Source organism: Manacus vitellinus, unplaced genomic scaffold, assembly GCF_001715985.3.
Source record: "Manacus vitellinus isolate BGI_N305 unplaced genomic scaffold, ASM171598v3 scaffold_4_pilon, whole genome shotgun sequence".
NCBI lineage: Eukaryota > Metazoa > Chordata > Aves > Passeriformes > Pipridae > Manacus > Manacus vitellinus.
The window spans coordinates 39,586,555-39,610,903 of NW_021940604.1; the positions used below are offsets into that span (position 1 = coordinate 39,586,555).

General features: G+C 37.5%; 1 protein-coding gene across 1 annotated transcript in view; it reads right to left on the minus strand.

The window, feature by feature from the left end:
- ADGRB3 (adhesion G protein-coupled receptor B3) overlaps nucleotides 1-24,349 on the minus strand; it is a 458,329-nt gene that overhangs the window by 101,923 nt on the left and 332,057 nt on the right. The window contains exons 17-18 of the mRNA XM_018077922.2: nucleotides 3,584-3,710; nucleotides 1,848-1,951 (exon numbers count right to left, since the gene is read on the minus strand). Of these exons, the coding sequence (XP_017933411.1) occupies nucleotides 1,848-1,951; nucleotides 3,584-3,710 (231 nt within the window). The remainder of the gene's footprint in view (nucleotides 1-1,847; nucleotides 1,952-3,583; nucleotides 3,711-24,349) is intronic.

The following is a 24,349-nucleotide window of genomic DNA, read 5'->3' on the forward strand; positions in this document are numbered from 1 at the left end:
GGAAAAGGAAAAGGGAAGGGAAGGGAAAGGAAAAGGGAAGGGACAGATGAATATTTGATTGATACTGAATTTATTTTTCAGTTTGAATTTTCAGTTGGGGGGATCAAATCAATGAACCATAAAAGAATGCTCATACAGGCCTTTTATGGATCAGAATACATCTAACTCATATCACTTCTAAAGAGGTCCTGCCATTCAAAGGGAAGGTGGGTGTTCCAAAATATAAATGCAGACATAGGGTCAAAACATTAGATTTCTCCCTACCCCTAGATTTATAAAAACAAGTATATGTACATATAAGTCTCAGTGTCTATCTTCTCCCTATGGTTGTTTACTATGTGCTCTGAAGAAACACATTGCAGACATATTTTAATGATTTAAATTACATGCCACTCAGCTGTCATAATACTTTAAAAATATCTCCCTGATAGAACACTGAGATCTATATGAGCTATCCTGTCTTAACTTGGATGCAGAACCCACATTAAATCCATAACACATAACATTTTATCTCTGCTTAGAAGTTAATGGAATCATAGAATCATAGAAAGGCTTGGGTTGGAAGGGAACTTAAAATTATCTAGTTACAACCTGTTGTCATGGGCAGGGACATATTCCATCAAACCAGGTTGCTCAAAGCTCTATCCAACCTGGCCTTGAACACCTCAAGGAATGGGGCATCCATAGCTTCTCTGGGCAACCTGTTTCAATGTCTCACTACCCTCAAAGTAAAAGATTTCTTCCTTATGTCTAATTTAAATAATGGAGAAGATCAGTTCCACTGAGCATGACAGTATTTCTATCCAAGTGCTAAATATATCAGGGAGGGCAAAAATAACACTATAGTTCTTCAGATGGGAATTATATCCTGAAATATTCTCATTCGTAGTTTTGACAGATAAGAGCTGATATTTTTTATACTCTTTCCATCATGACTTATGTAACTAGATATTCTTATTTAATATATATATGTCTAATCTTATGAGTCTCTGTGGTACACAAGAAAGTGTAAGAGAAAAGGGTGTAAAATTACCAAGCAGAATTCTATTGGCTGATTTTACATTATTCTAAAAATTATTATTTTATCCCCATGTTCCTTATTACTTGCATAAGAACCTTTTTATTATTATTATTGAAAGAAAGTTAAATGAGAATCCATGTTCACTTTTTTAAAATATTTATTACTTTGCATGACTTTTCAACTTAATTTTGTGTTTCTTCTGCACTAAGACATCATGCTATTTCTCCTGACTTCTCAAATTAATTTACTCCATAAATATTTATTGCACTTTTAAATCAATATAATATTTTAACATTGTAAAATCAGGATCGAAAGAAAGTCTATTACTGGAATGTACCACCTCACTATTTAAGATTTTTTAATTTTGTGGTCATTATTCAAACTTGTAACTGATCTGATTAAATTCAAAACCAGTTGAGTAAACCTCCATAAATCTTCAATACCTGATGTGCCACTTTGATGTTTATTTTATCACTTATAAGTTTTGTTTAAAAATGTAAATGGAGAAAGGCCAGAAGCCTCACATGAAATATATCATATATAAGAATCCTGTTGTTATTTATCTATGAATACTCCACCAAAAGAGCAATACCATTTACACTGAAGAGGGGAAAGAGAAGAACGGGCTATACATCACCAGTAGGCCAAGACAGTAAAACTGATCAATCACATCAATAAATTCAGGCATCGAAACATGCATTACATTTTGCTTTTATTTTTTTTAATGTTCTAAACAATAAATGTTGCATCTAATGCTCTCTCTAAATTTCAGTTCAACTAAATATAATTATGTATTTACATTTTGCTTTCTTAATCCATCACATACCTCCATAGTGCTGCATAGACAACTGCTAGGGTGATCAAAGCCAAGCATGAAAGACCACTGCCTACTATTAAGGTCACTGATGGTGTACCAGATGATTCCATGATCTGTAGGTTACAACAGACAACCATGAAGAAAAAACATCCTCCAGCAATTAAAACAACAAGTTAAAAGAAAAAAAGCAACAAAAACAAAATTATAAAAGCAGCCACATTGTCACAGACAGTTTCAGTAATACTACTTATGAAGCAGAAAGCAACTTAGTTCCAAAACTGATCCATACATAACTCTGAGATCTGCTTAATACATTCCTCAGAGGCCTTTGAGCTTTAAAATGCCTTGTAATACCTGCATGATACTTTAAAAAATGAAATAGTAATATTACAATGTAACAGGAGACTATGGAGTAGTACAAGTTTAAATGACTCCCCAGTAGACATTAATTAAAAGATACATTTCTCTTGAGAAGTAGCAATATTTAGGATTGTGCATTAAACAAACAGCTTGGTTTCACTGTAATATATTAAAGATCATCCAGTAATTTGTCCCAGAATTTGATTCATGCTTGTTGCAGAATTACCAAACTTTCTGACTTTTAATAACTTTGACTTCAAGCCACTATTCTCACATGCTTAATTTCCTTGGGCTCCTGATTGCCTAGAAGAAATGGCATGATATCTATGGCAACAGTATCATAAGTCTTCCATTTAAAAAAGCCTCAAAATCAGAATTATTTCATTTGTACTCTGTGTACTAATACAAAATGAAAAAAAAAATGAATGACCTTGAAAACAAAATAGCTTTCCCTTCTAAAAAAGAAACTATTATCCTCAGATATCAGATCAGGTTTTTCCTCTGTAGGTTTACGTGCTCATGTCCTGAAATAGACATGGGTTTTGCTAATACATATGGAAAAAATTTAGATCTAAAAGTTTGAAAGGATATCGTGCCTGGTTTACCAAAATGCTTTTTAAAGCTTTGAGGATGTACTGTAAATTACATTTATCAAGATATCTTTTGTCACCCAAATAGGAGATAAGACAGATGTACTTTTAGGCCAGATCTCAGGCAGTAAGTAGTATTTTATTTCAACCACTTTGTTCCAAACTGATTTACTTTGCTATTAAAAATATTCTGATTATACGCTTCCAAAACCAGGAAAATGAAATTATGTCTAGGCAGGATAACTTCACAAATATTTTCTTTTTAGCTATTTTTACTTTCAGTAATACTGGGAGTGTCTGCTTATACACTTAATGTCCCCTCTTTCTCATGAAAACTTGATTATTTTTCTTACATCATATAAACAGACTACATAGAAAATCTATGCTGAAAATGTCCAATGCAGATCTGCAATCTGTTTAACTACAGTATCTAAGGTTTTCCTACCAAGAGCAATAATAAAGTCTTGTACATTCCCTTAATTGTTCAATACAAAAGTTTTCTACACATTTGCACCACAATTATAAGGCTTTCTCTGAAATATTTATGGAGTTCGAGAGCATGCAAATTTCATGAGGAATTAGTTATATCACAGAATCTGGAATTCATTTATCTGAGACAGTGTAGACAGCAGGAGACTAACATTTGCCTACCTGCAATATTAAACAATTCCTCAATGCAACGTCTGCAATATACCTGAGAGGAAAGATGGACCAGCTCCCCCTCCCCCCGCAACCCTCCCTCCCGCATTGCCTTTTGCATTAAAACTGGGTTTTTTTCCCCCCTTTGTTACTTACTATTTCTCTAGGTTGCTGAGCCAAAATGGCGAAGGTAGAGAGACGATCACATAAGCATTTCGTATGGGATGCATCGGTAAGCACAGTTTTACATCCCTGGGTGGACCAGGTTCCCAAAGAGTCGTTCCTGCAAAGGAGAGAGAGAGGAGGGGGTGGGGGGAAACGGGGGTAATTACGCCTGACGGCCGATTCGGTGAGGAGACAATGCAGTTCAGGCGCGGGGAGCGAGCGGCGGAGTTCCGGACAGCGGCGCGGTACTTGTTGTGGGGCAGCGCCGCCGAGCCGGGCGGGGCGCGGAGCTGTCCGGGCCCGCGGTGCTGAGCGCGCGGGGCGCGCTGGCGCTGCGGACGAGCCCCGCCAGCCGCGCCAGCAGCCCCCCTGCGCTGCCCAGCCACCTCCGAGCCTCACCAGAGCACTGCGAAAAACTCATGGGGGAAGAGGGGGAGGCTTTTCCTCTCTCTCTCTCTCTTTTTTTTTTTTTCCCCTTTTCCTACCGGCTCTGTTCCTGGCCCTTTTGTAAGAAATGTGATGTTCGATAGTTGCAGTGTCTTTTTTAGTCCCTTCCCCCCCCTCCTTCCCCGGTGTGTGTGGCTAGGTTAAAACCATGTGGTTCTCAAACGTCTGTCTGGGTTATGTCAGTTGGACCGCGAGATGCTGGATCTTCTGTTCTGACTGCTATTTTTGCTGAGGATTTGGGGTTTTTTTTGGTTGTTGTTTTTAGCGACCAGCCTTAGAAATTTCACCCTGGAAACGGCAGCATCAGATGCCTCCAACTCTTGCCTTAGCTCCAGCAGAGGGGTGGATTTCAGTACAGCAGCACACATCACCAAAGAGACACACGAGTTCGCCCTCCAGACATCACTCAGTCAACTCGCCTTTCCCCAGCTCCCTCCCCCTTCTCGATTCTTTTTCTTGGGGTGGCAGCACCACTCTAACCCCAAGCCAAAGCAATCATTTTTTGGCATCTTTCACCAACCACCCTTAAACAAAACAAGATGATTAACACAGCCCCCGAATTCAATTAGACATTCAATATGCTAATACAAGGTCTGAAACCCACCCCAGCAGAACAATAAAAATGGTATCAACCCACGTTTTCTTTGTGCGAGCAAGAAGAAGGAGAGGAAGAGAGAAAAAATCATCTCCCCTTTTTCCTGAACTGCCGGGGGGGGGGGAGAGAGAATAATTTCTACGGGAAAAGGGGGTTGGTTTACACTAAAGCAAACATATTATCTTTACATGTGTTATGTTTAGAAAACAACTAGGTTTCTTTCTTCTTTTTTCCTCCTCCTTCCATGTCCAAGGAGCAACTGCAGTGACTCTGCTGCCAGCAGCAGCCTGTGTGCTGTCAATTCCTGACCGTTTCACCTCAGGTCACTAAATGGCTTGAAAAAAAGGAAAAATGAAGGGGGGAAGAAACAAGGTGGGGGAATAATAATTTCCAGTCCCTGTGACCACCCTTGTTTCACCTCTTCTGCCTTGACAACACACCTATGTAAGTGATTCTATGTTCCAGGGCCCTCATGCAAAAGCAATTTGTTATCCCAAGCCTGCTCTCAGAGTGCAGTTCACCCCAGGCCACCTCAGCATTTTGTGCCACTAGTTTTTGAACACACCAGATGTAACCCCTACACACTATTGTCTTAGAAACAGAGTCCTGTAATAAATGAAACAAACAGCAACTGAGGGAAACAATTGAGAGAAAATCACCAATTCTTCAAGCCACTAAAGCGGTTTATTAGCTTTCCTTCACAAATTGTGTCTTTCAGAGGGCTATAGGCTAAATCAACATCCACTTTGAAAAATATAGTTACATATTCTAATTCGGAAGCATTATCTTCTGGATAACTTAAACAATTCAGTTTATTAGCGTTCCTGTCTCTTCTCTTATTGTGACACACAGTTAAGGCCAAATGAAATGCATTTATCTGTGCTGATTAAATATTACGGATTGATAGCTTAAGAGAAATTGACATATTTTAAAACAAAAGAATGGTATTAGTCATCCTGAGAATAAGATTTAATAAATTGAATTCAGCCTGTGCTGAAAAGCACTGGATGCAGAATATGTCCAGTTAGAACTAAATCCTTACAGATGGTGTCCAATGCATAAGAATCAGACAAGTTCTAATTATAAAAGGTAGACAATCACAGACACCAGTTTAGTCTAAAACAGAACATCTGTTACAATTATAACTATATTTAAATTAGTATAAACCATGGGCAATCCAGCAGGTTTAGGGGGGCTCATTCTGTTCTTCAAGTCACTTGCACAAATACAAAATTCTAATCATAAAGTAGCTGAACCATAAATACATTACATATTTTGCAAAATTTTTTCAGTATTACTGAAAATTTTAGTACTGAAATAAAGAAAGTATTTTAAGTGGATTCAGCAATAAGGCAATGATTGACATGGCAGGAGCAGAGTCAGTCTAATATGGACACTTTTTAGATTTTATTGTTCATTTTTTTCAGCGATACACTTCAATTTCTCGCTTAACAGCACTGTGTTTGAATATGCAGCAGATGAAAATTCAGTGATTAAATGTGTTCTTTCTCTCTTTTCTAACTGATGCAGTTTTAAAAAAACCCATAAAACCTCATTAAAAATATATATTCGTAGCTTGTTGAAATTATGACTGACAGAAGCTCCACAGAATGTTATCCCAAGTCCATGAAGGAGATGGAGTAATGAGCAGAACCAGAAGAAAAGGGTAACTACAATTTGTTGCATGACACTTATGCCAGCAGAACAGTAAATGCATGATTACCAGTTTGCTCAGAGATGCTGGTAATTTTGACTTGTTGACATAAAGTAAGTATTTGGTTTTAGGTATAAAGTAAACAAGGAATGGAAATACTGAGTTAAAACTGTTATACTTAGTACATCTCAGTGCTACACTTTTTATGAAGTCCTCCATTTATGATCGGTCCCTCGTGTAATGCAACTCTCCTGGGCCAGCCAGAATCTATCTCATATTTAGAAGCTTTATTCCTTTTTGGTGTGATTTTCTTTGACTATGTGTCTAACATTTAGGGTGATCATATGAATATGCAAAAGGGCACCTATTATTCCTGTGGATCTTTCTTGTTATGCAGAAAGCTATAAAGGAGTGACAGGTACTATTAACACAAGTTCTATTTATATCAAGGGAAATAATTGAATTGAAAATATGTATCAAATATAGATGAAGGTTCATGCCCATTATTGGCAATTTTTGTACTTTTCTACTGAGCTATGGATGATTTAATCAACCTGGCAAAATTCCCATGAGAGAAGCAAAGGAATTCCCAAGAAGCATAGATTTACCATTGCAGATCTTGTGTCATCCTGCAGCTGAGGGAAGCAGGGGAAGTAGGGGAAAAATCCTAAGCAGGATGTAATTTGGGCTCTTGGTTCTGTGGCTAATATGGCATATACATCATAAAACCCCTCAGCTCAAATATTTACCTACATGTGTGTCCTTCTCAGAGTAGTCTTACAGCTAGAGGAATGTTGTGGTGTCTTTTCAATAACCTTTCAGAGTTTAATATAAACTTCTTAGTTCTAATCAAGACTAGGAATATACTATGCAACAAAAATGATAGCCAAATGATATACATAAAATTTTAATCATGTGTGATATAGAAGAAAAAATGTGGATTTTACTCTGACAATGTTACATGCAATATTGCATTATAAATTAATTATGGTCACTACTGAAAATGATAATACGACTTTCTCAGATATTGCAAAGGAAATGTAGTTTACAGGACAGGAGTACTTTTGTAGAATAAAAAATTCATTCACAGACACAATTGCCAATCTGGCCAAGACTGATGATCAGGCCAGATTTGATATTCTAGCAACTACATTTCCCTTATTTTGCAGTATTTTTCTTGGTCTCATGACACTGTTTGCCATGTACTGTTTATTTGTTTAAAAAATTAATAATAAACATATCTTACTAATTGCACTGTTTTGTTTACTTTAACATATTGATATATAAAAATCAGTTATGGCTTTGTTATCAAACCCACTCAATAAAGGACTTCATCTCATATTGTACACTTTCTACTTTATTAATTTATTTTGAAGAAATGTTTTTCAAACTAAAGATTTAATTTTTTTTTTCAGGAAGATTTTGTAAGACAAAGAAGAAGGAAGTTGACAACACTATTAACTACTTTTTTTCCCGTATTGGCAACTAGTGATCCAAGTAGTTGCTTGGGTTTTGATCATCAGAAGCAAAGAGTTATCATCTTGCTATACATATATGATGGTAGCTCACTTGAGTAATTTCTTTGATGATTGATATCTGTGGTTAAAGTAGGATAAGAAAGCTTTTTAATCATTAAGTTACATTACTTAACAGCATGAAGCTGTTATTTAGGTATTTAATTACAGCTTTGGTGAAAGCAAACTACACAGAAATTAAGAAACTATAATATTATTTCTGTTGGGATGATTTTAATTCTGTTTAATTCTTGAGTATGTATATTTTTATATAATTTTTTTTCTGTTCAACTAGGTGCTGTTTTTCCTTTAGGACAGACTTCGGTATTCCAACAATATTCTCAGTAAATAATGATATATAATGATGAGAAGCACATGGAAAATGCAGATATCAGAATTTTTTAGCCTAGCAAAAGGTAAGAAAGAAGCTCATGGCCCTTATGAGTAGCAGACTACAGACATCACTGTGCCTGTTCAGGTGTGCTAGCTGGCACATTAGTGAAGATAAAGTCCTTCCAACACCTGCTTACTTCTTTACACCTGGACCTAAAATCCCAAGTAAATCAGAGGGAAGGCTCAACTGCAGGAGTCTCCTTTCAGTTGTGCATGTCCATATATCTGAGACATGACCTAACTCTTAGTATGCATAATTTTTTAAAAAAAGCACAAAGAAAAGGTGGATGCAAACACACTTTCCTTAATAATGTCAAACATAAAGCTGCATTTTAAAAAAGTATTGTTTACTCTGAAATTGTTAATATGATTAACATTACGTCATTATGACCCAAGGCTTTCTTTCCCCTCACATACTTAGAAAATCCAATTTATTAAATAATGGAAATGAAAATAAATAAATTAGAGAAAAATAACTGCCTTATGACTACCTGTCTAAAATACTTGAAATGTCCCAAAAAGGATGCCTGAATTTGTGTGATATCAGAAAAAAAAGCTGGGTGATGAATATCTTATGACTGGATCCCCAACTAGAAAACTTCATTTTCCTGAAGACTGAGGCCACTTTTTCTATTCAGACATTGAATTGTTTATTTGTCCTCAATTACATATCTGTGAATTCCTTTTTTTGCCAAAGAAAGTAGAAATCTTTGAAAATTTAATTTTCTTGTTGATCTTTATACCAAAAATAAATCCTATATGAACAATTCTTTTGTAAAACGAATGTGTATCTGGGGTGGAAACCAAGTTTTATTTTAATATGATTTAAACCAGATGAGATATTAAACCCTAAAAAGTAGGAATTGTAGCAGAGTCGTAGTTACAAGCATGCATTGTTAGACTAACTTTCTAATAATGTACAACTCACAGCAAGGTCCATGGGAAGGATCAAAAATTGCCTTGGTTACCTGTTTGGCTGCTATATATAAATCATTCATGAAAAGGGGAGATATATGGAAGTGAGTATTAATGCTTGTGGTAATATTTTATTACTCTTTATACTTCCCCTTCCAAACAGTTTAGGACATGATCTATCACACAATATCTATGAACTGTGCTGTAATCAACAGTTGCCCTACTAATAGGATATTGCAAGTATCAATGTGTAAAATGGAAGGAAATTCCAAAGAAATTATAAGTCAAAACCAGGGTGAAAAAAATACTAGAAGTTTCCTGCCTCCTACTGTATAGTTCCTGATTACTGGTCCTCTGTAATACTGCTACCATGCAGACTTATCATTATTAGAGGTATGGGATTCATCCATGTTTTTGAACAGCATCAGACAAATGACAATCCTTCAGCTCTGTTTCTGTATCTTAAAAAGCCTAATGAATCAACATTTGAACAACAGCATTCTTCTGCCTTTCTCAAATTTATAGAGAAAAATCTCCTAAGAAGATGAGAATCCGTGCACTAAAAACTGGAGGGAAAGCAATCACTTTCCATAGTTTTATCTACGTCTGACCCTGTAGAAGCCCTCAGAGAAGCAGCATAGAAGTACTGGGCATTCCTCCTGCATACAAGGATGTTGGTGTCTGTTGAGAATTTATAAGAACTGTGTCTTTTTTCCTCATGGACCTCCAGAATGAAAGGAGCAGACCAGGGGCCACACTTTCCTTCCAGGATATCAGGTCCCAAGATGATTTCCTAGAAACTACAGAAGTAAAGGTCTTATTGAACTCAACCAGACTTACTGTGTCACATTGGTAAACCATACTATTTGTGATTCTGTGTTCATGAAAATTCCTAATGAACTTGATCACACTTACAGTGTTTAAGCGGAAACCATATTATTTGTGAATCTGTTCATGAAAGTTCTTATTGACCTTGACCAAATTCTGGTGTTGAAGTGGTAAACCACACAATTTGTGAATCTGTGATTGAGAATGAGACCCATACTACTGATGCATCTGGGATTTTAGTGAATGCACTGGGCTTATAGTGCTGAATTGGTTATAAGCAAAAATAAAGCCTAGCTGCACCCAGCCCCTCTGATCTCTGAGGACTAGCTGGAAAGCAAAAGGTTTTATATTCTACAAAATCTCTACACTCTTATGCAGCACACCCCTCACAAAATCAGTAAAATCTTTCATTTTATTTTGTTTAGACTATAAATAAATATGCAGATTTATGATGAACTAAGGAAAAATTGTCATGCAGTGTTTTCCAATTGATCAACCTACAAAATCTTTCACACTGTACTATTACTCACGGGGCCTTCTAGCAAAAAGGAACTTTGTAAAATGTATATTGCCATGGGCTGGGAAAGATTAGGAGCTCAGAAGTTTATCCTGGAAATTAAGAATGTTAAAGCCTGGGTGGCAGTTGTAGCTATTGTTAATATTTCTTTCAAATGACAGGCAATAAAGCATAGTATTGTTAGTTCAAGTTTCAAGGCCAGCTGTGATCAGCAGCGAGAGGAACAAGTGTGAAACAAAACTGAGGGGAAGAAAAGTGGCTGGGCTTCCACCAGTGTTACTGTTACAACATCCTATGCTATCCTAGATTGAAAAGACAGATAAAACTAAAACCAGTACATGTCCAGCCTCCTCAGAGTGTGCTTTGGATTAGGCTCCAGAGATACCAATTATAATGAAGGAAAAAAGTTAAGACACAAAATGAGAATGGCAGAAGCAAATATGTTTAGTGGTCAGGCACTGAAATGATGCTCATTGCTCTGGTGACGCATGAGAGACCTGAGCTCTCCTTCAGAGCTAGATGTTCACACACTACCTTTCAAAATCTGGAGTTAGGTTCTCCTCAAAGATGGACAATGGAGAGTCTCCCTTTTATCTAACAGCTCAATGGTTCTGAGATAGAAGAGATGAATTCCGTTTCCTGCTCTGCATGAGGGGTGTTGAATAGGTACAGATTTGCAGTGGATGATCTAACCCCAAACTATAGCACATTCGGGTTTGAGAGTACTCTCATCCCTTTTTGTTGAAGCAGAATTATGCAGAACTACACAGGTAAAGCAAAGTATGGATTTTGTAGCCACATTGCAAGAAGACAGGGATTGGCACTCGCGTTTCAGTTCCTGCTTCTTTCAGTGTTACTTACTCTGCAGATTGAGCATTCAAACATCAGTATTACACACTGTCTGAAGATCCTCAGGTTTCATACTTGTTCTTTCATATCTTAGTTGCATGACTAAGAACCCTCCTAGTTGTCAGCATCTCCTCCCCTGTATCTTGTGATACCACCTGCTGCTCTTACACAATCCTACTGTGTATCCTACAACAGTTACCCGTGGGTTCTCTGAAGAACATGCTGTGGAGTCATGGCAATTGGAGTTAAATTATCTCAGTGTATAATTTAAAAGAAAGAAGAAAAGACCTTTTCCTGTCGCCTTGCACTTTGAAAACAAACTTAACTCAAGCCAGACTGAGCTAAAACAAACAATCAATAAAAAAAAATAGGACACAGTTACAAATGTGTATAAGATAAAAAATAATAATAAAAAAGAGAAATAAAATAAGACAAAAATAAACAAAGAGGAATAAAATAAACTGACATTTGCTCTACTGACATGGGCATTATGTCAGCAGTATGTCTCCTCTTTTATCCAGTTGTTATTATGCAAGATTTCCTAAACATTCAGTTTATAAAGAGTTCTATTTTCTCTATATGTTAGGGCTCAGGTTATGTCCTTTTTCTTGTGTAAGGCACTTGCTTTTTATACTGAATCCTTTTCTGTAAGTCCTTCCCAGGAGCCTAAACAGATCTAATCTGTTTTTCTTCAAATGCATTGATTTCTTCCTTATTCAAGAGATAATCTGACCACCCCTTTTAATTAAAATAAGTATTCTATTTCTTCCTGAGAGATGTCTCTTTGTTAGATCAGATGTTATCTTGTGTACCTGACTGGTCAATTAACAACTGCTTCAATAAGAGTAATCCTTATCTCCCTATTCTCTCTTTGGTGAATCAGCCAGCATCCTGACTGAACCTGCACCAAATCTTTTATTGGTTATCAGGTCACACATTAAAAACACATTTGATACAAATACCTCAGTAGGAAAAAGGCATATAGCTTGCTATTGGCTTTTGACTGAGATCAGAGACATCATAATTAACCATTCTGAGGTGAGAGTTGTAGTGACTGATGCTTAACATCTTCAGTTGGGTATCTTTTCTTCACTGTAAACCTCAACTACAACATGTAGAACAGAGTAGTCTTTCCCTTTCAGACAATCAATATTTACTTATGATATGAAAGAATAGGATTAATGGTGAATAGAGGAAATTAGAGAAGCTTCCTTACTCCAAAATGCCCTACAGCCTGGAGATTTCATTTTTACAGCATGGAGGTTCATTCCTGCTGAAAAGGTTCTTAATCTTGCAGTGATGAGACCTCACCTTGGTCTCATCCTGTCCTGGGTGATCTTTGTAACTATTGAACTAGTGGACAAAAAACCTGCAGTATAGGTCTTCATACATGCGCTGTCCACGTTTTATGTATCAGCCAATTCACTGCTAAGTAAAGGCCACAGTCAAGAATGACTGAGAGATGAGCTTCTAGTTAAGGTTAGCATTTAAGTTAATGGTAAGGTTCTCCTGGGCATGTTAGAAGCAAGACTTGGTGGCCAAAACAGCTTCACATAAAACTCATAAGAACCTCTGGATTTACGATTCTCTGGAGCTGTATAGTGACTGGAATAGAGGTCTCCCAAAGTCCATTAAGAACTGAGTGGCAGGTATCTCCCTAATTCATATAATAACTGAAACTTAATTAAAATGTGGCAGTGCAGCAAATCTGAGCACGCAGTTCAGATGCAGTGACTTTGTATATCCCCAGCTACTGTGTCATAAAATGCAATAAAGATAAATAAAAGGCTTTCTCATAGTTTTTATTATCTGGTTAAAAAACAAAACTAAAGAACCCCGATGTTGCTAAAGCTGATAGATGTAAGATACGCTGAAAACTCTATAATACAGAGAGCTAAATTCTATGATGCTATAAGGTAATACATCTTTCTTGTCTTAAAAATTTTCACTTTTATTTTAAGATGTGGGAAAATCGCTGTGGTTACAGAGTCAAATGAAGTCAAATATAGATTTAGGAAATGGAGATCCTCTTGTTTAAAGAAAAAGAAGATGCAAGACACACCTCCTTAGTGTATACTTTAGACTCTTTTAAGCTGGTCCTAGTCCTGACATTCTTGTCTTTCCATAAAGTTTATTACCTTAAGACTTACTATTATGCCTGCTCAGCTCCCAAACTAAAAATGGTTTGAATGTAGTCTCTTCAGAGTCCAGCTATGTGAGCTACTGCTGATCTGAATCTTTCTGAGTGATTGTATTTACCAACCAACTGCCCAGTAAGGTAAACTACAGCTAACTGACATGATTTTTAATACCGCTTCACACTCATGTGATGGTAGTGTTGCCTTAAAAAAAGCCAGTGGATGATGATAATCTGGACATAACAACTAAAGTTTTCTGCTGTGGTTTTGGCAAGGTGTGCCTACTACAGTGGCTGGAAGAAGGGCACAGGCACGTGCATCACAAAATATGAAAGCAGATGCTTCCATATTTCATCTGGAAAATGCTGGGGAAAGAATGACAGTCTGAACAGTAAACTTTATGTACCATGGATTGTGCTGACTCAGTAGTAAAAGGGCATGTGTTTCAGGGGAGTCTCTGTGGTCCACGAAGTCCAGTGGATTCTGTGGACATGCTTCAAATTTGATGTGTCCATGTACAATATATCTGATGCATTCACAATGCAATACACATTTTGCATTTGTAATGATCATATATCTAGAATTGCCAGAGAAATCTGCTACATTGAACAGTGGCCACACAGGATTTAAGTCCTCTTACTCTGGTAAAGCCATTTCTGCTAGTCTCACGCCAGCTAGATTGTCTGTTTAGACAAATGTGACTGCTGGCATTAAAAACTGAATAAATTGGTTAAGAGGCTGGACAAGTGTTTTGATTTCACAGTCTAAAAAAAGGGGATAGAAAAGGTGTTGGGGAATATATGCCTTAACTAGATGCAAAAGAAAAGGTCTGTCTGAACAACAATTACTAGCCTATTCACTTTCTTCCATCTCCTGATAAAATTTTTGTTTCTCTGTATCTTCTTATGGGAAACAGCACAAGAAGAATACCCAGTACTCTTCAGGTGCAACAGTTGTAGCAATGGGCTTGTCTTCTGTCAAGTGACAAAGCTGGTATACTCTTTAGCCTTCAGGTGTGGTAAAAAGGGACTGAAAAAAGCATCCCACAATAATCAATGTTAATACACTAATGATCTACCCACATTATACAGCTTTCAACTGAAAGCCTTAAAACAGAGACAGACAGTGCCATCCTGAATCTCAACATAAGGCAGAGATCATCCCTAGGACTGAAAGGTAAAATAAAAATATGAAAGTAAAGTATTTCTAGGTTCAAAAGAAAATGCTACCAAATACAGGGCTATACTTATTTCCTTCTATCTCTACATGGAGGTCTCATACACTATTTTTGATGCTTACATTATATCAGATGATTTATCATATGGAAAATATGTGTAACTAAAACATACACAGTAAAGGTATTTACTAATGTTGCAGTTTTTGCAGACTGGAATCAACTCTCATTGGCATGAAAGGCATATCTCAAGATGTCTGTCTGTCTGTCTGTCTGTCTGTCTGTCTATCTGTCTGTGGTGTGTCACATAGATGTGGCATATTTTAGTTGAAAACTCCAAATCTGAAATGTCTTTCCCTTCAGTCAGATATAGTATTGCAAGCAAAAACTGCTACAGCATCTTCCATTTTGAAGTAATTTGCTTTCTGTTATGTTGTCACACTATTTGATGTTTTAAAAGTGCAATAAATAAAGAATACAATTAATTTAGATTACACTACTTGATCTGAATTATATACAGACTACTTAGTACATGAAGCTTATTAGCTAGAATATATCTCCTAGAAATTACATAATGAGAGCAATTGCAATAATTGTCTGTGCATATACAGTATTCAAGAAATGTCATGAATCCACTTCATGTCAGTGCTTGCTGTATATTGATTGGACCTGTCAACTTCAATGGAGTATCCTCAGTATAACTCACATCAGAACCTGGCACTATATTTTGATCTCTCAGACAGCTAAATGATATCTAAAATTACATATAAGCAAACATCTTTCTATTGACTATGCATTGGAGAAAAGTTATGTGTATATTTTAATTCAAAGATGCTTGAGCATGTCAAGCACATGATGTGTTCTTCAGTTATATTAGTTTTCTGCAGGGCTTTGGAAATAGCAAAACAGAAAATATGACTATGACACTAAAAAAGTCTGCGGTATGCCCACATTTCGAATGCAGCATGCAGTTCTGATCTCTTCCTAACAAACAGATCTAGTGGAACTAGAGGAATCTCTGGAAGACATGGGACAGCTTCTATAAGGTAAGTCCCTCCAGTCTGGGTAGCAGGTGGTCAAGGGAGGTCTGATAATGTCTGTAAGATTGCCATGGTGAAAATGAACCAAAAATGATTGTTATTCCTTGTCATATAAGATCTAAAGGCATTAAATGAAATTATTAGGCTGCATATTTAAAACAAATAATCGGAGGCATTTTTTTCTCACAGGGCATAGTTAAACTGTGGAAATCATCGCCACAGGAAGTTATAAATGACAGAAGATTATGCTAACTGAAAGAGTGATTAGATAAATTCATAGACAAAAAAATCTTTTAAAGCTACAGCACCCAAAGATAAAAAATCTGACTGTACACCACAAACCTGTTGGAATTTAGGAGGCATACCAGTAGAATATCTACTAAATAAGTACCTTGCTATTAAGCACTCTTCCAGGCATTTGTTAACAGGCTCTGCGGCAGGCAGGATGCTGGGGCTAGAGTAATCTTTTGCCTATTCAGCCCAGCTTATAGCTTAAGTTTTATTCCTGGTTTAAAGGATTTGTTTTCAAATGAATTGCATTTCACTTTTCTGGTTGTTTCACACTGCATATGTGTTGCTGAGGTAACCATCTCCACTGGTAGTACGATCAGCAGTGGAGCGCTCCGGCGCAGTGCATAATGGGGTTTCCCAAACCAGGGGAATCTCAAGGGAGTGGATAACGCTGCCAGGAACCCACAGCTTGTGTGGCAGTGGCTGATCAGACCTGGGCAGGGCCAGAAGCAAAGGCAGCCAAGCCCCCCACACCTCTGAAAGAATCCCTTAGGGAGCACTGTCAACCAGGGCATGGTATGGCAGTCGGTGCAGAAGGGCATGCAGGAAGGGCACTGAAGCCCTGCAAGTTCAACCAGGAAGCAATGGCATTCACCTGTCAGAAAGCCACAGTTTCTCTAAGCTCTGCACCCAGCATGACTGATGCAGCTGCCAAGACAGTGCTCTGGGTGGAACACACTGAGACCCAGGCGAAAAAGCTGCAGGGTGTGCCCTGCAGCAAGGAGGAGTGAGCACACCTGTGGGAGGTGTGCCCAGGTAAGGAATTCCACTGCTTAGTGACAGATCTCCAGGAGGAGGTGAATAGGTTGAGGAGCATCAGGAACTGCAAAAGAGGGAGCAAGACTACTGGAATTCCACCCTATTTTCCCTGGAACGGGCCCAATAGGCAGACAGGATGCATGATATGGAGGATTTCCTGTCTTCTTCCCCTGGCAGAACAGAGTGACTTAAGGGATAGGGGCAATGGCAATAAGTTTTTGCCTAGTACAGCAGCCACATCTCCTCTGTGACTTTCCAGGTGCCCTGGCATAATAGGTATGAGGCTATACAAGGAAATGTTAAAGATGCAGGAGTAGGCCACCGCCATGTGCCAAAAAACAAACTGGAGGGGAAGAAGGCTGGTCTGTCTGAACAGAGAGTTTTGGCTGGAATGCAGGGTAAAAAAGAAAGGGAAAGAAGAGGCAGGCAACTCAGGAGGACTACAAGGATGTCATGAGGTTACACGGGGAGAAAACTAGAAGGGCCAAAGCCCGAGTAAAACTTAATCTGGCTCCTGCTGCAAAAGGCAATAGGAAAATTTTCTATAGATACATTAGCAACAAGGAGAATCTCCATTCTTTACTGGATGCAGAGGAAAACAGAGTAACAAAGGGAAAATATCCCAGCCAAAACCAGGACAGGTATTGAAATGCCTTCTTTGTCTCAGTCTTCAATAGTATGACCAGTTGTTCTCCAGGTACCCAGACTCCTGACCTTCAAGACAGGGACAGGGAGCAGAATGAAGCTCCCATAATACAAACAGAAATGGTCAGTGATCTGCTACACCACTTAGACACACACAAGTCTATGGGGTCAGATGGGATCCACCGAGGAGTACTGAGGGAGCAGGCAGAAGTGTTCACCGAGCTACTTCCAATCATTTACCAGCAGTCCTGGCTCACCAGGGAGGTCCCAGATGAAGTTGGCAAATGAAACATCCAGTTACAAGGAGGACCAGAAAGAGGATCTACAGGCCTGTCAGCCTGGCCTTGGTGCTGGGGAAGGAAATCATCCTGATGCTGGGAGCAGATCATCCTGAATGCCATTACACAGCATGTATAGGGCAACCAGGGGATCAGGCCAAGCCAACACAGGTTTAGGAAAGGCAGGTTGCTTAACCAACCTGATCTCCTTTTGTGACCAGGTGGTCACAAAAGTGGATGAGGGAAAAGCTGCGGATGTAGTCTTCCTGGACATTAGTAAGGCCTTGGACACTGTCTCCCACAGGATTCTCCTGCACTTGGGTCACAACAACCCCATTCAGTGCTACAGGCTTGGGGTAGAGTGGCTGGAAAGCTGCTCTGCAGAAAGGGACTTGGGGCTGCTGGTTGACAACCACCTGAACATGAGTCAGCAGTGTGCCCAGGTGGCCAAGAAGACCATTGGCATCCTGGCCTGTATCAGAAACAGTGTCCAGCAGGTCCAGGGCAGTGATTGTCCCTTTGTACTCAGCACTAGTGAGGCCACGCCTTAAATCCCATGTTCAGTTTTGGGCCCCTCGCAACAAGAAAAACATTGAAGTGTTGGAGTATGACCAGAGAAGGGCAACAGGGTTTGTGAAGGGTTTGGAGCACAAGTCTTCAGGGTAGTGGCTGAGGGAGCTGGAGTTTTTTAGCCTGGAGAAAAGGAGGCTCAGGTTTTGCCCTCTACAAAACCCTGAAAGGAGGTTGCAGAGAGGTGGGAGTCAGTCTCTTTTCCCAAGTAACAAGTGACAGGACAAGAGGAAATGGCTTCAAGTTGCACCAGGGGAGGTTTAGATTTGACATTGGGAAAGATTAGGCTTGTCAAGCACTGGAACAGGCTGCCCAAGAAAGTGATGGACTCACCCTCCCTGGAGGTATTCAAAAGATTGTATATGTGGCATTTAGGGACTTGGTTTAGTGGTGAACTTGGCAATGCTGTGTTAACAGTTGAACTCTATGATCTTAGAGGTCTTTTCCAAGCTTACATATTCTATGATTCTATCATTCTATATGCATATTAAGCCCAAAACATAGTGCTGAGACAGCAGAATCTTAGCCGAGCCTCTATATAATGTTGAGGTGCAATGACATCCTAAACTTACAAATTAAATTTCTTGGCATCACATAAGTGGACGCTGACCAGAATGAAATCTTTATTGCTTTGCATTAATATTTTATCTAAAACGAGAGAGAATTTCATATGTCCTAAATTTTATAGTGTGGAATTGGGATTTTACAAGTGTATTCACATCCTGAAATATATTACAGTATTCTATTGAGATATGTATGTGTATATACATCTTAGACATCAATAGTAGATGTTGCAATAGTGATACTTGTTATCTCATCTGATTTTGATACACTTCTTGAGGACTACTTTTAGATCTACCCCAACAATGACTTCACACTTTTTATTCTGTGCATGATCCTAACTGTTAAGATTGTTTAAGCAGAAAAATATTTGCTGCTTTTCTTCATAACGTTGCCTTTCTCTATATAAAATTATACCTTCTGACCCTAAAAATGGTCAAGTTTTAATCCCAAGCCAGTAACATCTACTCTGTATTTAAAAATGTCACTGCTTTTAAGTCCAATACCTAGTAGTCCTGCAGGGCTAGAGGCAATAACTTGTAAAGGGACAAATCCTCAGCTTTGCAATTGGACTCACAGACCTTGCATCTAACCCTGCAGGGCTGTCAGCTATCAAACTTTGAAGTCATGACATTTTAAAGAAAATGTACGGAGGAGTTATTTTATAGGAACAGAAAACTGTTTTTAGCTCACTTCAGAAAATTTTTATTGCTCTTTCTTGCCCTATGCTTTTAATGAGTTTATCCACCTGTATCTAGTTTTACAGGTGGATACCTATGAAAATAGTACTGGTAAATGCTTTAAAGAATAACTTTTTCTAAAGGTTATATATTATAAACTCATGCAAATATGTAAGCACTTTTGGAAAAATGGAGGAATGAAACACTCAAGGTCAGAAATATAGAAACAATGACCTTAGCTGCAACTTTTCTCATATTTTAATGTCTAATATCTTTTTATCTTTCAGGCCATCTTATATTAAAACTAATTAAAATGATTTCAGTATTAGTTGAATTAAACCATCCTTCATTTTCAATGATATGTTAATTAATACCAATACGTAGTACAATGCAAACTGGAATTTCCTGCAGATTCCAGTTATAAAAACACTCACACCAGTACTTTAAGTCTTTATGAGATGTTAAAAAAGTCTACTTCAGAAAAATGTTAACTCACTTGCTTTAAAACTGCAAATATTTGACAGCTCTGTAATTCTAAGTTTCACAAATTTCCAATTTTGAGCTCATTTAAATATAAAAAAAAATAATAAAAATTAACAGATTTTAAACAGAATTAATTCCACTTCTACTGAACTTATTTTCTTCAAAGTCTGGGTTATTTTTAACTTCAGCAACTTGAGCTCTGGAATAACTTTCTGTGACAAAGTTATTTTAAAATTCAGGTTTTTAGTGCAGGAAATAGAATTCAGAAATGCCATAATCCATTGCTTTTTTAAGACCACGGTTCAGCATAATATTTAAATATGTCTATAACTTCATGTACCAGCGATTTCAGCAGGTTTACTCATATACACAAAGGCAATCACATGCTCAACTTTCTTGTGAAATCACAGTCATTTTCATCTCAGAATCACAAAATATCAATGAATTAAAATTCAAAATGGGTCTTTAAAGTAAGGATCTCTGGTCACATATTCTGGATGGCAAAATACTATGCTGCTGTACTAGATAATCAGAGCAGATTTGTCTTTAATTTTAATCCTAATCATCTTTTAAAAATTTAAGTTCAAATAATGGATCTTTATAGTATCAGTATAATTTCTATCAATAATGTAAATTATAATTCATTATTAAACTCAGAATACAGCCGATACCGTAAATAGATTTATGCTACTTCAATGGCTTTTTGCAACAATTTGCAGAATTAGGAATCAATTCCAATTTGATTACAAATAATAATCATAATCATAGAAACAGGCTTCTCTATCAAAACATGTTTTAGAGGCCCCTCTGCACATGTAATGTAATTCCCTTATCAGCCTCTCCTCTCCAATTTCTAAAAGAAAAATGACTGATAATACATCTTTCCATTTCCATAATCTAGAACTATTTGGCTTGATGTTTCTCAAATGCTACAGTTCCTAAGAGAAGTACATGTACAAGGTCATGAATATGACTTGTGTTGAATATCCAGGAAAAGACCCCCCTTTATTTATTTATTGACAATATCAATAGGCAATTAAATATTTGTTAGTAGTTTTAAAAAATGTTTCTTTGTTAAGCCAAGTTCATGTAACACCGTCCCACTAAATTTTCACTCATTACTCTTCAACGTCATCAGGAAAGGTACATTTAGTGGAAGAAATCCTGGTACAAGTCCTGCCAGAAGTCATTAGACTGCAAGAAAGATCATGCTGCTGTACTTTCTACCTGGATACTGTAGTTGTTCCATGAGTGAAACCATGTGAAACTCATGAAATGTTTCACTGCCCACATGAAACTGTTTGATGGGAGAGAGTTCCTCAGAAGTATCTATTAGAAAAATGAATGCTTACAACTGAGAGAAAATACTATTGACGCGGCGGCCCTTGTACTACCTATACTGTAAAAGTGAGAATTGTGGCATGAAAGGTAGGGCTTATTGACAGGGCATTGCTGGGGATACAAGGATGGCAAGGCACCTCAAGAAGGACCATGATCTGGAGCAGCCAGGAGGAAAAGAAACACTGCATTACTTGAGATGGGTGTCAGGAAAAAGGGAAGTTTATTGCATAATGCCTCTGTGCATATTGTGGTTATTCCGTCCAAGAAATTCTTTTATGTCTCCACATAGCAGATGGCACTTTAATTAAAAGTTCTGTAAACTTTCCCAAAACATCTTTGCGATTTCTGTGTTCAGCATGTTTATGTACTTCCTCCAGAAAATTAACGGGTTTTCAAATATTTTACCCTCATTTAACAATGATGTATGTGAACTTCTGGTCCATAATGAAGGACAAACCCAGCACTACCTGCATGATGTTAATATATGTTTTGCTTGAGCCTGTAGTAACTGTGGTGCATACAAAGTGTGATGGCAAAAGTGAGGAATGGGATAAGAATGTGAGGGAAAATTGTCTTGGGCATGAGGAATAAATATGAAGGGGGTTTTGATAAATAAGGTTTCTGCTTGCAATTTTGTGACAAGCTTATGTTGCAGAAAGTCATATTGATTCATATACTACATTAGAAAATATTTTAAAAGAGCAGTGAATAGGATTTGATCCCAAACCATGGAAAACAGGTGTGTTTGTAAGTACAACACTTTCCTCAAAACACTTTCTGATTTAAAAGTAAATTGATTTAGTCTTTTAATCAACTTTGTAAAAATTACTTTAGAAATAAATGTAAAGACTAAAAAACCAGCTGCAACATTAGACTTTATTGATGCTTAAAAAAAGTCTGCCAGTAAATCTTATGTTTTCCTCTTGAAATTTACTTGTTTACATAGTATTTTTGTTCCTTGAATTGATAAAGGAAACCTTGACAAGACACATTACTGTTCACACAACTGAGAATTGAGCATTCACACAGTTGTGTATGCAGTGTTAGATAGTCCCATTTTTAAGTATTAAAGTCCATGAAGAATCTGGTTCTAATGCTACCATGTATATAATAAAAGGGTGTTTTTGACAGCTGAAAAGCAAACGACAACAGCAACCTGATTGTAGGTTGCTAATTCTGTGGATATCTTCATAGAATTTAAAAAAGAATTTATCTGATTATGTTAGTGTGGACAGCACACAAGTCTGCTTCTTTATCTGTACTCATGTTTAGAGATTTCCTGAAATTGCTGCCAGAAACTAAAAAGGTCACACTAAAGTTTTGTGAAGGTCTTTCTGGATATATTGTCTCAAACATTGCCATAAATGCATGTACTGTAAGCACTGCTTTCCATGACAAGTAAGTCATCACATTAATGAAGGGAAGAGGCCTCCAGCTCTCTTGTGACTCCTACATTTTTCCTTTTACCAGCTTTGGGTCCTTTCACAAATGCACATCATGCTTTATATGCCAGAGGACTAGAATAATTGTTTTAACAATGTGTTTTTTTCTTTTGAGTAAATGAAAGGAGGTTGCTTCGTAAAAGAAAAGACAGTATATAAAATTACCAAAGCTTTCTTTTGGAAAAGTAAATTCTTCACTACCTCTCAAGGGAATTATGTGAAAAGCTCATGTAAACAGAATGTGTACATTCTTATGACTCCAGCTATGAAGTTACAGCCACATACCGTATTTCATTTTGTATTCACTATCAACCACAATTGCTCCTCTTTCCAGGTAATCTTTCATCTCTGCAGTTCCTCTTTGGAATCTCATTAGATTAATAGGTCACTAAAACATTGTTTGATCATATTTCTCAACCATCTTTGTCAGCTTATGAGTCAACTCTGCAACATATGAAAGTCACATCACTTTTTACACTCACTTCCTCTAACATATTTTAAATTTTTAATGCTAAGAAAAGATTTATTCCTTCCCACCTTCTCTTCTGCATCACAAGGTAGTTGGTATTTTAATTTGAGACTAATACGAGAAGTAACTAGCTACACAGATTTCAAACTCATCTGACTGACAAATGTACAAAATCAAGCATACAACAGATAGGATGGTTGGAAGAAGAAATGCAGAAGAAATTAACTTTTGGACAACCAAGGGCAGCCTGAACTGGGTTACTGGTGTCTTACGATGCCAAAATAGACCTAGCTACATACCTGGCATTTGATTATACACTGTTGACAAATTTTGTGATCTGATGTTTAGACTTAATATCCTCTACTCTGCCTAGTGTCCCAAGAAATGTGAGACATAAATATTCCCCTTCCTTTGCAAGTCAAATGAAAAAAGAACTCTATCTGTGTCCTGAGAATATTTTGACATTTTAATCCTCTACTGAAACCAGACATAAGGGCAATTTCCAATTTAACACACAATGTTTGATGAAAAAACAAAGCAATTGGAGAGAGAACAGAAGTAACAAAGAAGATCAAAGATCCAGAAAACACAACATATGAGAAAGGCTGTTAGAACCAGCATATTTCATTGTGGAAAAAGAGAACCTGAGAGGAAACATGACAACAGTTTTCTCATGTATAAGAGGTTGCCAGGAAGAGGAAGGACTGTCCTGTTCTTTTCCACCAGAGACAGGAAAAAAAGTGCTGAGCTTAGACTGAAGCAGGAGCTACTGGTGAAAACTTCCCAACTGCAGAGACAGTGAAGCCTTGATCATACTGCCTTGGGTAGCTGTGGAATCTTCATCATCTCAAGTGTTTGAGAGCAGAATTTACAGAATGGTCTGCTGGGAATGGGTGAAAGGCAAGGGTAAGTGATCTCTTGAGTAACCTCCTTCACTATGTACTACGAGCTGTTCATTTCTTCTAAAGGGAGCTGCATTTGCTGAGCACTCCTGAAAGTGCTGAAGTGCCTTCCACTACCAATGACTGTAATAGGACAGTGCTTCATCTGGTACATTTGAGCACAAAATTGGGAACTGGACAAGGTAAAAGCTTGGCAATTTATCTGCATGACTTAGAAAGCTGCATTACTTTTTTCTTTTTGTTATTTTTTTTTAATTGTTGTATACTTGTTT